Below are 13902 nucleotides of genomic sequence, written 5' to 3'. Positions count from 1 at the left end.
TGCCACAAGCCACCTGGGAGACACCCCAAACATGTGGAAGAAGGTGCTCTGGTCAGATGAAACCAAAATCGAACTTTTTGCCCACAATGCAAAACGATATGTTTGGCGTAAAAGCAACACAGCTCATCACCCTCAACACACCATCCCCACTGTCAAACATGGTGGTGGCAGCATCATGGTTTGGGCCTGCTTTTCTTCAGCAGGGACAGGGAAGATGGTTAAAATTGAGGGGAAGATGGATGCAGCCAAATACAGGACCATTCTGGATGAAAACCTGTTGGAGTCTGCAAAAGACCTGAAACTGGGACGGAGATTTATCTTCCAACAAGACAATGATCCCAAACATACAGCAAAATCTACAAAGGAATGGTTCACAAATAAACGTATCCAGGTGTTTGAATGGCCAAGTCAAAGTCCAGACCTGAATCCAATCGAGAATCTGTGGAAAGAGCTGAAAACTGCTGTTCGCAAACGCTCTCCATCCAACCTCACTGAGCTCGAGCTGTTTTGCAAGGAAGAATGGGCAAGAATTTCAGTCTCTCGATGTGCAAAACTGATAGAGACATACCCCAAGCGACTTGCAGCTGTAATCGCAGCAAAAGGTGGCTCTACAAAGTATTAACGCAAGGGGGCCGAATAATTTTGCACGCCCCACTTTTCATTTTTTTATTAGTTAAAAAAGTTTCAAAAATCCAATAGATTTCGTTCCACTTCACAATTGTGTCCCACTTGTTGGTGATTCTTCACATAAAATAAAAAATTTATATCTTTATGTTTGAAGCCTGAAATGTGGCAAAAGGTTGAAAAGTTCAAGGGGGCCGAATACTTTCGCAAGGCACTGTATATTGTTATGGCTCACTCCTCTCCCTTCAACTTCTAACATGAAGTCTCGCACACTCTCCCAGGTGGGTGGTAGATGAAGTTGGCCTTCTTTAACATGTTAAGTGCTCTAAGATCATTGTGGTGAAGACCGCTATACAAATGCAAGTAATTGCATTCTTTTTGATTATTATTATTGTTCTTTTTATTGTATGAATAATTGAAAGGATGGGAAAACAACACTTTATTAAATTAGTTTGAATATTTCTCATACAGATGATCATGAAACTAAAATGTTAAATCTTCTTACAGGTCACATGGTACACAACACTGTGCAGAGATTTTCCTTGTTTTTCCATTCATTTATTAGCATGCAATTCATAACTGAAATGCTTAAGGTGTTTACAATTCATTTACATTTCAATTGTATTGTATCACAATCTACTCACCTGATTCAATTTTTAGGATGTTAATATATATATTTATATATATTTTACTTTCTATGATTGTTTCTTAGTTCTTTTATCTTGTTATACCTTATTATATACAGTATTCTAATATGACACCTATTGTATATAACATCACAATAAGGAAATATAAGGAACTGGATTACAGGATTTATGTAGTCAAGTGCACTTAACACTGTGCATAGTCATACTATAAATTAAGGTAGACCTGAACTAATTTTAGTAGTTTTTTAAAACTTTGATGAAAACGGAAAAAAATATTTTTTCTTTAAAGTAATATCAATCATGATGTCTGTACTACTATGTCTGTTATTTCCAGAATAGCTAAGGTTCTTTTTGAATGGTGGCTTTTTACTATATAAAGCAATCTGTCTAAGGATATGAATCATTTCTCACATATTACTTACATTTTAAGAACTGTATATAATACTAGATATTGACTTTTGGACTATTTTTGTTACAAAACAGTTATACCTGTCACAGCTGTAGAACTGCCACTCTGTCCCTTGTACTGACTGTGTGCTGCTGGTCGAAAGGCACAGCAACTATCCCACAAGTCTCTGATTTCTTTCAAGAAATTTCTGTTTGTTTTTTGTTTTAAAATAAAATTTGGCTTTGACACTATTGTGTCCTTAATGAAACCATAATTGGTTTGATTTAGTTTTCAGTTTTAACTTCACTTCAGTGTGGGGGTGTAGAAAAATGCATACAAATCTTTTCTAATTCTTTCAATTATTGTGTAAAATATTCCATAACTACCTGACATTGGAAATTTATACAACATTTTTGTAGTTTAGTGCATCTAAATTATACAATCATTGAGAAGGTAAATTTGATAACAGTTACACTGATGGATGATTTATTTTAGTGTATTTGTTTTGTTACAATGGTATGAAGCTAAACTGACACTTGATGATATATACAAGGTGACAAGTATATTAAATATTACTATTAAAAGATATTTCAGTTATTATTCTTTGTAAATATACTGATACCATGCTACTTCCATTACCACAGATGACCGAAAAGCTGAAACTGATAAATTATCAGTCACTTGTTCGGTGATGGCACACAAGACTGAAGCTAAAATCGCAATTTCTCATCAGGATTCTAAAACTGCACATTCGTGCACCTTCACCTGAACCAACAGATTAACACATGTGGTAGAATCCAGAGAAGCATGCAATGCAGAACTGGACTACAGCAAGGGAATGGATGGAAGGAAGGCAGGAAGACTCAGGTTTTCAATTGGCACAATGAAATTAAAACAGTTACTCAATACACTCGATAAGAAAAATAAATGTTGTCTTTTAATCAGATTATTAGGCATCCATTTTCAATGACTGCTTAGTGCATCAGGGCTGCCATGAGCCAGAACATAGCACGACAGGCAACTGGTGCAAAGCAGCATACAGGATGCCAGTCCAACATTTTTTTGATGCCAGTTAACCAAGACAGTATATTTCTGGGCCGAGGGAGGAAATGTGAGCACCAGTTCAGCAGAGCGAGAATGCTAACACAAGGCTCCCTATATCAGAATTGAATCTATGACCCAAATGCTGTACGACAGCCAGGTTAGCTGCTGCACCAACATGTTACCCTGTCAAATCTTCAATAAGGCGCCAAATGTTTTTTTTAGAAAACAGCAAGAACGTTCATTCCGCTTACAATGCTTTCTTATCACTACTCCAACAACTCCATTACTACAAAGCATTACCTTCGACAAGTACTGCATAAAATAAAAAAAATCACGACAGCCTTACTTTCAAAAACACCTGAAGGTCCTGGACCTGAGTGTGCTGAAGGATCTCCTCCTCTAGGTGTTTTAGAACAGCAATGCAAATGTAGGTCTGGTAATCAGGACCCATGACAATGCAGGTACAGATGTAATGGCAGATTTCTGGCCAGTCCAGGTAGTTCCAAAAGCATTGTCCCAACCACTGCAGACATATCTGAAAAATAAACACCACATGTTATCGTTCTGGAAGAACTCACAGATTGTTGTGTACAGTACGTTTTAAATTAAGATTTACATCTGCGTATATACACATTGGAGTCTGGAGTCTTCTGTGACCTTTTTTCAGTTCTGATGTCTGTATTTGCTATAGCTCTAGCTGTTTGAAATTGGTTGTAATGGCATTAAAGATGAGTGTTCTTGTCCAGTCTTGATAATGTCTTAAATTGGTCAACAGATGAGAAATACTTGATTAACCACTCAGCTACTGTAATATTCCAACATTCACCATCCTATTGTCGATTATGGCAATCTTGGAGATTGCTAAAAACCAGTAGGACACAATGTATTGTTTGTATAGGCTTGGAATATACACAACGCACTTATATCATTCCATACTTGCTCTAAATGATGTATTGTCATCAGTTCAGAAACAACATAACATTTTTTTTTATTTACACACTAAAACATTTCTTCCTAGATTGTGTCCTGAGTAAGAGTTTTTCTGACTTCAAGCCCCCAAGGGGTTAGGTTCCCTTTAAGCCCTGAACCAGGCCTCTTCTGTCTATACTTTCCTAGACATTGCAAGATGTTTAGGGGCACATCCATTCCAGGAGGAAATGGTACTGGACGCGTGGGTACTTAAAGGTAGGCCCTGGTGTGAGTTTGTCTTTGTGTGTGTGCCCGCCCTGCGATGAACTAGTATCCCATCCATGGTGTGTCCTGCCTTGCCAGGATAGACTCTGCCCCCACCCCACCCCCCAGATGTGTGACAGAATTAGAATTAAGATGCAGATATCAAAGAATAACTGGATTTTAACCAGTTATTGCTATCTCAAAAACTGGAGATAGCATCTCAGCGAGAACTATCTCAGCCAGAACACAGCCAAAAATCTATAAAACAATAACAATGTTATATGGATCCAATTTGGATTTGGTGCATAAGATCCAAAATATTTTACAAAATATATAAAACAATACAAAAAATATAATACAGTGCCATGTATATATATATGGTATATTTACAAGGTGGTGACATTCCAGAAAGATGACTATGATAGTTTGAGCAAGTTTGAGGAATGGAAACAGGACATTTACTGGTTGAGGATAAGGAAAAGCATGGTGAATTAAACTTTCAGTGACTTAAGATATACAGTGCAGGCTGTTAAAACTGCCCTGACAGAATAAAATAGAGGGACAATCAGTAATAAGTATAATCTTAACAACAGTCTCCACTGCTGTTGAGGCTATGAATTGTATATGGCCAGTCTACATAAACAAGTACATTCAGTATAATGGTTAATTCAAAATATGTACAATGTTGTTCTATGACTCTGAGTATGTCCCCAGCATGCTGTGTCTATCAAAATGTATAATGGTAGCTGTCTTAAGTATAAATCATTAGGGATGGTGTATTCTTGAACATACTACAAAACACCATGTCTTCAACATACTGTACTTCATTTTAATCATTTAGTCACCATCGTTTTTGTAGACATGATTATATTTTCACAAAATTAAATGATCAAGATATAAACAATTATGAAGTCTTTTTTTTTATGCAAGCTTTTTAGTTACCTGAAACGTTTTGGCAAAAACCAAAGAATCTGTCTCCGATATAATTTTAGATGGATGCCTATACTCATTCAATATAAATCAACTAAGCAATAATCCTATGACTGTTAAAGATATTCCATCAAAGGTATAGGACACACAAAATTAATTCAGTTATTGATGTATAATTGATTAAAAAGTATACTATACTTTTTATACAATGTTGAACATACCATAAGCCTTGTTACAAGGAGAAGGATTTGTTATAATTCTGTTGATGTCCATCCTTTGTTCTTTTCTCAAGAAAATAGATAATCTTATAGTTTTGAGATATTTCTCAGAAGGTATGAAGGTAATATAAATGTCTTTCCTCTATGGGATTTTCCAATTACATTGTAGAAAAAAACTATATGTATTAATCTAGACTGTTAGAAATCAAGGTCTTTCCAAGCGTATGGTATTACTGCTGACATCACCAGCAATACAATTTACTCTGAATGTTCTTCATCACAAGTTTCAAGCACCAGTCAAGACTGGAATTTAAAGTAGATACAGAGGCTAAAAGAAACTGCAGCCTTCATTGATGAAGGTGTCACTCAATTCGAACATATTTGCCAACCTTTTTTCTGTGCCCCATTTATATAAAATATTTACAAATAAAAACAAATATGACATGTGTACAAACAATTGTGGTGAAATTTTACTTTTTCACATTCAATACAACATTTGACATGCAATGTACTTAAAAACCTTTTTGAAAAGACCCTTTAAATACTAAAACCATGTATTTCTCAAAATCTCTAATGTTAAGATTATGATTTATGCATTATTAAATGGCACACAATTAGCATCAGTGTTATTTTACAAAACTGTAATTTTTCTACAGTTGTTATATCAAAATATGTACCGTTAAATAATAAAACAGTAAGACACTCAGCATACTCTTGACATAAAATGATTTGAATCAGAAAAACAAAACTGTAAACACAGGAATTTGAAGAATATAATAACATATTATGATTTCAGGTATATTTTGAGGTAGAGATAAAACCAAAGATTTAAAATTTAAAGCTGACTAAAAGAAGAAGAATGGGATAGATTTTGTAAAGCATAGAGACTGGAAACATTTCAAAGATATTTTACTTAATCCATAGACCAGATTAAGACCAAATGTAAGCAAATCAAAATCTAAAAGGAGACTGTTCAAATAGTTTTACAAATCATTAAAAAAATATAAGGAGAAAGTAAACAGAAAAAATAAAACTATATACAATTAAAAAGATTAAGACCCTGCGACAGGAATATAATGAAGTGCAAGCACAGGGAAAAGAGGTATTAGAAAAGCCAAGAGAGAGAAAAGAAAACTGCAACTGAGGTTATCATTCATTTCAGTTAGTTTTACTTGCATAAAATCTCATATCTAATATACCTGTATGTTAGATAATATTATTTAATATTCCCACATCTCTTAAAAACCATGTGTATACAGTAGTATTATTGCTGTGGTCCATTCTGATCTTTTCTGTTTTTAACACAAATCGTTCACAACAGAAATATTCAACTTCAGTATGAACATCTGTATCAGACCCAAATGTCCAAATTTGCGACACGTGCTGCAAGGTATTTTTTCACGTGTTTTCTCCATTTTGTGTTGGGTATTTTTCTGTGGTGTATTGTCCATAAGTAATGCTGCTCAATTTAATATTTCAGGATTCAGTAAAATCGAGAGCAGGACAGCTTGAGGCTGCTTTGTAAAGAGATCAATTCTAAGAGGTTAATACAAGCTTGCTTGTTACCTGTGAAGGGGTGAAACCTGACATTCGGAAAGCAGAGAAAACTAGAGGCACTTCTGTCTTCAACAACATCTCTACGTAATGAGCAGTGCAGGAGTAAATAGGATGGATCCCAGATTCCGCAATCTCAACGGGATGGTGGACCTGAAAAACATAAAAAAAGGGAAACAATGATTTCGTTAACTAAGTAATATCAGCTTCACACCAGGGCCAATTTTCCCAGACGTCAACCTACCAATGTGTCCTTGGACTGTGGGAGGAAACCAGAGCACCTAGAGGAAACCCCTATGAACTCAGGGAGAACATACACACTCCACACTGACAGCACTCCAGGTATGGACCTGAACCAGGGCCCCAGAGCTGCAAGGCAGCAATGCTAATACAGTGCCACTGTGCCACCCAAAAATGAAATTTGTTTGTTAATGTCGGAGAGCTAGAAGAATGTCTAAAACTATCAAATCAGACATTTTTGTGCTACAAAAATCATTTGGCAGTCCCATGTACTTGTGGCAGTGGCAGAATGTTGTTAGCATTACAATGTACAAAGGAATTCTTATTTTAGTAGTGCAAGTCTTGCTGAGAGGTGTGACTGGGACTAGTGCACAGCCACAGCTGATGGTATATGAATGGGCAATAACATTTGACCAAGTTTCATTTGAACAGAACTCTAGCAGTATAGGCCAATAGTTTCATTCTTTAACACGAAGTCTCAATCCCTTTACATCTAACACTTATAGTGACATGTACATCTTCTAAACTCCATTTTGTACCATAAAACAATGAATTAAATTTAAAAAAAACACTTTATTCTTTTAGCTTGAAAATATCTGGGCCTAATGTGTTACTACTCAACTTGGAGGTAGAGAAAGGATGAAATTCAGACAAAACCTGGTTTTAAATAATCATTAATAGCACCTTAACATTGTTGTAAATTTTCAGCATATGGATGGGTTTAAGAAAATAATTTCTGAGTACTTTTTAATACTTAATAAAATCTTGAATCTAATTTTAAAACACAAAGATCTGCTACTAAAACATAAAGCTCTATTTTATTCTGTGATTGCTGCCAAAAGTGAACATGAATCAGGTAAAAATTGTGTTCTACTGACTCTATCCATCAGCAAGATGGAAAACCTCTATTATTATTCACTATATTTCTTTACAACTCACAGAAGCATGTAGTCTGGGCAGCCACAAAAATGCTGAGGCAAGAAGGTTGGAGAATGGCAGTAGAAATTTTAATGCTCTCTCCTTGTCTCCAGACATTATCAGAAACACAGAAGATGCAAACCAGTCATGGCCAGGATAAGCTCCCTGCAGACAATCTGTAAAGCAGAGTCAAGGATTTTTGACAGCAAGTATCCAGCTCTTGTCAGAAAAGACATGTTTCAGTTCTCAACGGACACCTATCGACAGCACATAATCCATGATGAAGTTAGGAAGTTAAAACTGAAAAGAGGTTTTTTTTTCCCATCTTGGCCATTAAATGTCAGGTTGATCTTTAACAATGGCTTTTAACACACTGTTTTATACCAGGGAATACACAGAAAAGACTTTACTCCATGGTACAAATACAAGGACCAACAACACTGTAGGAAATCTATATAATGCAAAATAAAAAGATTAATACAGGCACATAATACTAATTCATGGAATGTAATGCAATGCAATCTTTTTTTCCCAGTGGCAACTGGAGATATAGTTCTATATTAATTGTTGAATCATACATTACATTTAAAAGAAAAAAAATCTCTGTGGCAAGAGTATAGACATAAATAAATAAAAAATATAGCTGTGTTGGTTATTGATGGTTTATATCACATCTCCATGATTAAAGAGCATCTAGTATATACAGTAGGCTCACGCTTTACATGGTAGTTAGGTTCCTGACATACAGTAGCTCCTATACCCCAAATCACATATAACCAGAAGAGCCCGTTAGACCCTCCTATTCCCCTGCCTTAAACAAGTGAAATCAATCGTAAGTGTATTACAATGTACGTAGTTTTAAATATTATAAAAACAGTAATAAAGCAAGTACAGTACTGCACAGTAGACAAAAGAGATCTTATAAGATTGAATAATGATAAAAATGCAGAGAGCACAGCAGATGCACAGCTCTCACGAATAGCCTTCTCCCTGTCTCTAACTGCACAAATCAAAGCTCCATTCTTGCCATACATACAGTATGTACCAAACTGGGTACTGTCATTCCATCCCTTAACCTTTTCAGGCACTTAACCAAATCAGGCACTTTTCTTGATTTGCCTTTCCTGTGAGCCTGTTTCTTTCACCTTTGTACTTGTATACAGTTTACGAGCCATATTGTGGGTGATGCCACACAATAAACAAAGCACCAGAGTGCTATAGGCTCTGTAACTGGTTCCCAAAGCATAGCTCAGGTGTATGCTGAGCCAGATTGGAATTTGTGAAATTGATTTTTCATCGCCGACTGCGTGTACATAAATTTTCATAAAATATTTTGCGTAAAGCATGAGTTTACTGAATATGTACATAGATAAATACAAATAAGAGCATCAAAGGAAACAATTTTCTATAATTGCAACAAATTCACAAAGTATTATCAGTAAAATAATGAATGATTTTGCTGCAGGTGACTGTATTGAACACACATGGATGATATACCACTGTATGTCAGTAAACCCACAAGCCAATAGTGAGTGGCCACCACTGGGAACAATACAAATAGTACATCTGTGACACCAGCTTGGCAGCAGGTTGTAGATGCTGTCTACCTGGATTCTGCGCCATTTCTCTCATACAGCTGTGACAAGCATGCAACTCTTCACTGGTCTCTGAGCCCTAGATCCCACATGCCATCCCAGCTCATCCATTAATTGTGCATTGAGCTCATGTTTGGTGAGTATGGCATTTACAAGATAATCACCATTCTCATCTCGCAAGAATGCTACTGTTACAAGTGTAGCATGTTACCTGAGTTCATTACCCTACCGGAATGGAGTCAGGTGAAGGTGTCATGACTTGTGCTCTGAAATGTGGACTATTAAAGATGGATTGTGTTAGGCTGTAACATATTGCCATATTTGAATTTCTGGGCTGTGAACAACCCCAATGGGTGAGCAACAGTACACTGACTAACAACACAGTACACTAAGGCACTGTTTTCATGATAAGTGGGCATACTGCTTTCTTTCCATCTTTGTTTCTGGATTTTCACCAGATTCGACTTGAACAAGTTAAATCTCATCACATCACATCATTGGGTTTCTGAGCAGCTCATCAATACATATCAGTTCTGGCAGTGAGTAAATTAGCTTTCAGACTTAATTTAGAACCAGTATCGTACAGATCTGATATGAGGACACTACCTCCACCTGCATTTTCGTTCTATAAAAGCAAAATATATTTTGTTTATATACATATACATATTTATTATGCTTGAAAGACAATAATCTGATATTATTTAAAATGTAGTTTAATTCTGACAGTTATGAGTTTAATAAGGATACAAAGAGGTGATTTAACTTTTATTTGTTGCTGACTCAGAAATGTCTGGCAGTGTTTCATAAGCAGACAAAGTTCCTGCTCCACGTCTTCTTTAATCAATTTTAAGTACATGCCATATCTGAAAAATAAATAAAGTTACCTTTAAAATAGATATTTATAACATATATGACAAAGTTTTGAGTTCACCTAAGTGTGGACATCAAATTTTTCTGTTTAACTGTCCTTATCAAATAACTTGCTTTCCAGAAAGACAGCACCATTTAAGCAAACCATACGTTGTACATGATTTGCTGATGTCTAATTTAGTTATTATTACAAAGCATGAAATAATTTGACGAATGTGCTCTTTTAAGCTCCTTATCATAGAACCAGATATGACAGATTTCAATCCAACACAAGTTGCAAATTATACGCTCTTAACAGTTAACAATTTGTTTCCAATAATGATATTGAAGAAAATTCTAAAAACAAATAAAATTGAAACCATGATCAAGTAATGAATTTGCAGTTTATAACTGACAAGACTACTGAGTTCGGATTTATTCATGAATCATACTTACAGTGTATAAATGCATAAATGTGTTTTTGTACAAACATGAATTCATCCAAAAACCTTTTTAAAATAAAAATGTACACTCATAATATGTATTATGCATTACATTTAAAACTTATTCAAATCTAAATTAAAAGTTAAGTATGTGATAATACCAGAAGAAGTTCATTACAATTAATAACATTTTACATTCACGACAAAAATAACAGTAACCAGAGAAGATATACTCATGAAAAGTACCTGATAGACATTTTAATCCCGAGCTGCTCCAAAGTTGATAGGTTTTGATTCTTAACACTGCTATCAAGTGCTATAAAAAGATAAAACAAAGATAGAATGTTAGGACCTGTGTTATCTACCAATTTATGTAGCTATGTAGTTCACATATAAAGACATCACAGCAGAAGTGCAAAACTACTTCAGTAAAAACACAGAATTAAATATGAACAGATCCAAAATCAAAAAGAAAGATTTCACTATATACTATTAGGGAATCACCTCTTTAAAAAAAGGTTATGGCAGATATGAAATAGAACTATTTTAAGTCACAGAACAGTAGGATTATAGCATTTTTTTTACATAGACTTACTGAAGATGAGTTCCAATTAAAAGAGATAGAAGTAACCAGAAAATATTAGTATTAATTACTATTAATTATTGTGGTTTTCTTAGATTTAGAATACAAAATAATGTTACAAAAAAGCAATAATAGTCACTTATATGAAGTTTGATTTCAGTAAATGCTTTTACTATTGAAAACAGCTTAGGAAATTTACTTGTCTTTTCTAATTATCAGATGAAAAGTACAATTATCACCTGCGGACAAAGCACCAGGTTGTTTTGTAATAGTAGTACTGTACCACTTTACTATTGTTTCACATATTAATAGTCCAATTTAGCTACAGCATAGCTACACTGTGGAGCTCAGAGAGAGTTAAACTTCAATGAATCAGGCTACACAGTGAAAACTGTCAGGTTGTGTCTAAAGTAAATCACTGAGCCAATTTTACATGTCAGTCACAGCAACAGATGATATGGGCAGTTAAGTGAAGTGAACTGAATGGACTATGACAGCTACTCCCTAGGTATTTCATCTGGTTAAAAGAATAACAAAGCGAAAGGAAGAAATGTTTCATTTTTTCACCACAATCTAACTTTCCATCTAAGATCTACTTCTATAAATAAGCAGCAGAAGACATTGGAAATTTGAACTTCTTATCTTTCTCTGCAGCTTATAAGTTTGTATTACATTGAAATTCAGTATGAAAAATAGTAAAGCTATAGTATTAATATTGTTGACCCAGTAGTCAGAGGAAAACCATAAAAAGATAAAGCTTGATTTGCAGCTTCCGTCTCTCACAATCAGTCTCACAATTGTGGAAAATAAAGTAAAGAAAAGGAAAGAGGTGACACAATAATCAAGCTTTGTGTGGCTTGAATGATATAACCACAATGGTTATATGCTTACACTATTTTAAAATTGCTTCAGACACACTCAAGTGCTGAACGGCTTAGTGGGTGAGCTATTTGACACAATCATAATAAACTATTTATAGATCACCTTTAAAGGTTTTACAAGGCTTTACAGAATGACAACAACAATAAAAAATACACAAGATATGCACAATGAAAATAGAAAATGAGAGGAGACAGCAGATGGGGGTACTAAATACAGAAGGCGCAGAGAGGTAAATAACACAACCAGTTAAGTTAAGGCCCTTCTAAAGAAGAAGATTTTGAGTCTGGATTTGAAGGAGTTTAGGAAAGGGAAGGGAACATATTTAGCTTTAATCTTCCTGGTTGAGGGAATGTTACTAATGAAGTGATTCAACCTGCAGAATCTTAACCCTGGTGATGATCTAGAAAGATAAACTGCCTGTCAAGAGAGCGACACCTTCCTGCTAGCAGCCTGCCGAAGACCTGACTTCAAATGGACTCACCAGCAGGGAAGCCAATTCCACAATGAATCCATGGTTTTGTGTACAGTAGATCACCCAGAGGGTTGTCACAAACTACGGCAGAGACGTTCAGAACGATACAATAAATGTGTGAGGTGTACAACAGAAAGTTTGATGGGAAGGTCCACATGCATTGTTCTAGAAAGGACCATCTAGTCAAATACAGAACTTGCAGTTTACATAATAATAATAAATTGTAAGCGAAGTAGAAGGCGCTACAGAGATACTGGATCAGCACTTTCTGCCCTTCATGGGGCTCATCCTGGATTGACAGCATTCCAGTCACACAGCACGTGTCCTCATGGTGCTCTCATGAGAGCAGGATGTGATTTACTTGTGCCTTGGAAGCCCTGCTCCTAAACCAGGATCAGGCCAGTGAACGGTTGCATTCTTGTCCACGATATATGAGAACCTCGCAATACTACTACTACTACTACTACTACTACTACTACTACTACTAATAATAATAATAATAATAATAATAACAACAACAACTTTTATTTATAAAGCACCTTTCCAAACTCAAGGACACTGTAAGTCTTGAATAAAGACAAATACAAGAAAAGCACGTTAAGAGTAAATGAACAAAAAATCAAAAGTACTGTATGCAGGTTCATAAAAACTGACTGCAGGCAATCAGACATACACCTTGGTAAAAAGGAAACAGTGTTAACATGGAGGAGTTCAGAGATGTACTGTATAGTATGATAGAGCCAGATTGTTTAGAGCCTTGAAAATCAGCAGCAAGATCTTGTATTGAATACGTGACTTTACAGGCAACCAATGTAGAGACATAATAGTAGGAGTGATATGCTGCCAGGGTCTAGTGTAAGTAAGTAGTCTATCTGCAGAGTTTTGGACATATTGCAACTTGTCGTAAAAAGTTAGGGAGCCCATAGAGTAAAGAGTTGGCGAAATCAAGCCTTGATGTTATAAATGCATGGATCAGTCTCTCAGCATTGGACACTGATAAAAATTGAATATTGAAATATTTCTAAGGTAAAATATATATATATAAACAAAATCACAAGAAAGCATTTGCAATGTGTTTTGCAAATGTACATTTGCAAATTCTCCAATGATGTTACTAGACTGTGACTTTCATAATAGACCACCTGTTGATGACAAATGTTAATGAGCATAATGAATTTATGTCATGTCTTTTCAATATAATGTCAGTACAACATTTACATAAAAAACGCCTTTTTCTTGATAACACTGTTGTGAATTTGTTTCAGTTCTAAGTGATACGATGACAAGAGAACGGGCCTGCTGCAAGCATCTTTAGATCAAAAATAGCAATTGAGGTGCAATA

At 35.2% G+C, this 13902-nt stretch overlaps 1 protein-coding gene across 2 annotated transcripts in view; it reads right to left on the bottom strand.

Annotated features, from left to right (window-relative positions):
- tbc1d32 (TBC1 domain family, member 32) overlaps positions 1–13902 on the bottom strand; it is a 69426-nt gene that overhangs the window by 7065 nt on the left and 48459 nt on the right. Inside the window, exons 29-33 of one of the 2 annotated variants that reach the window (XM_088627005.1) lie at positions 10870–10939; positions 10079–10194; positions 7758–7912; positions 6591–6731; positions 3050–3238 (exon numbers count right to left, since the gene is read on the bottom strand). In XM_088627005.1, the coding sequence (XP_088483131.1) occupies positions 3050–3238; positions 6591–6731; positions 7758–7912; positions 10079–10194; positions 10870–10939 (671 nt within the window). Of the gene's footprint in view, positions 1–3049; positions 3239–6590; positions 6732–7757; positions 7913–10078; positions 10195–10869; positions 10940–13902 lie in introns of those variants that run through there. The other variant, XR_015935552.1, reaches the window with a different exon arrangement.

The sequence above is a fragment of the Lepisosteus platostomus genome, chromosome 3, assembly GCF_059453375.1.
Source record: "Lepisosteus platostomus isolate fLepPlt1 chromosome 3, fLepPlt1.hap1, whole genome shotgun sequence".
NCBI classification, from domain to species: domain Eukaryota; kingdom Metazoa; phylum Chordata; class Actinopteri; order Semionotiformes; family Lepisosteidae; genus Lepisosteus; species Lepisosteus platostomus.
Note: the sequence above shows the minus strand (reverse complement) of the source record. Positions and strands in the feature narration are given on the sequence as shown.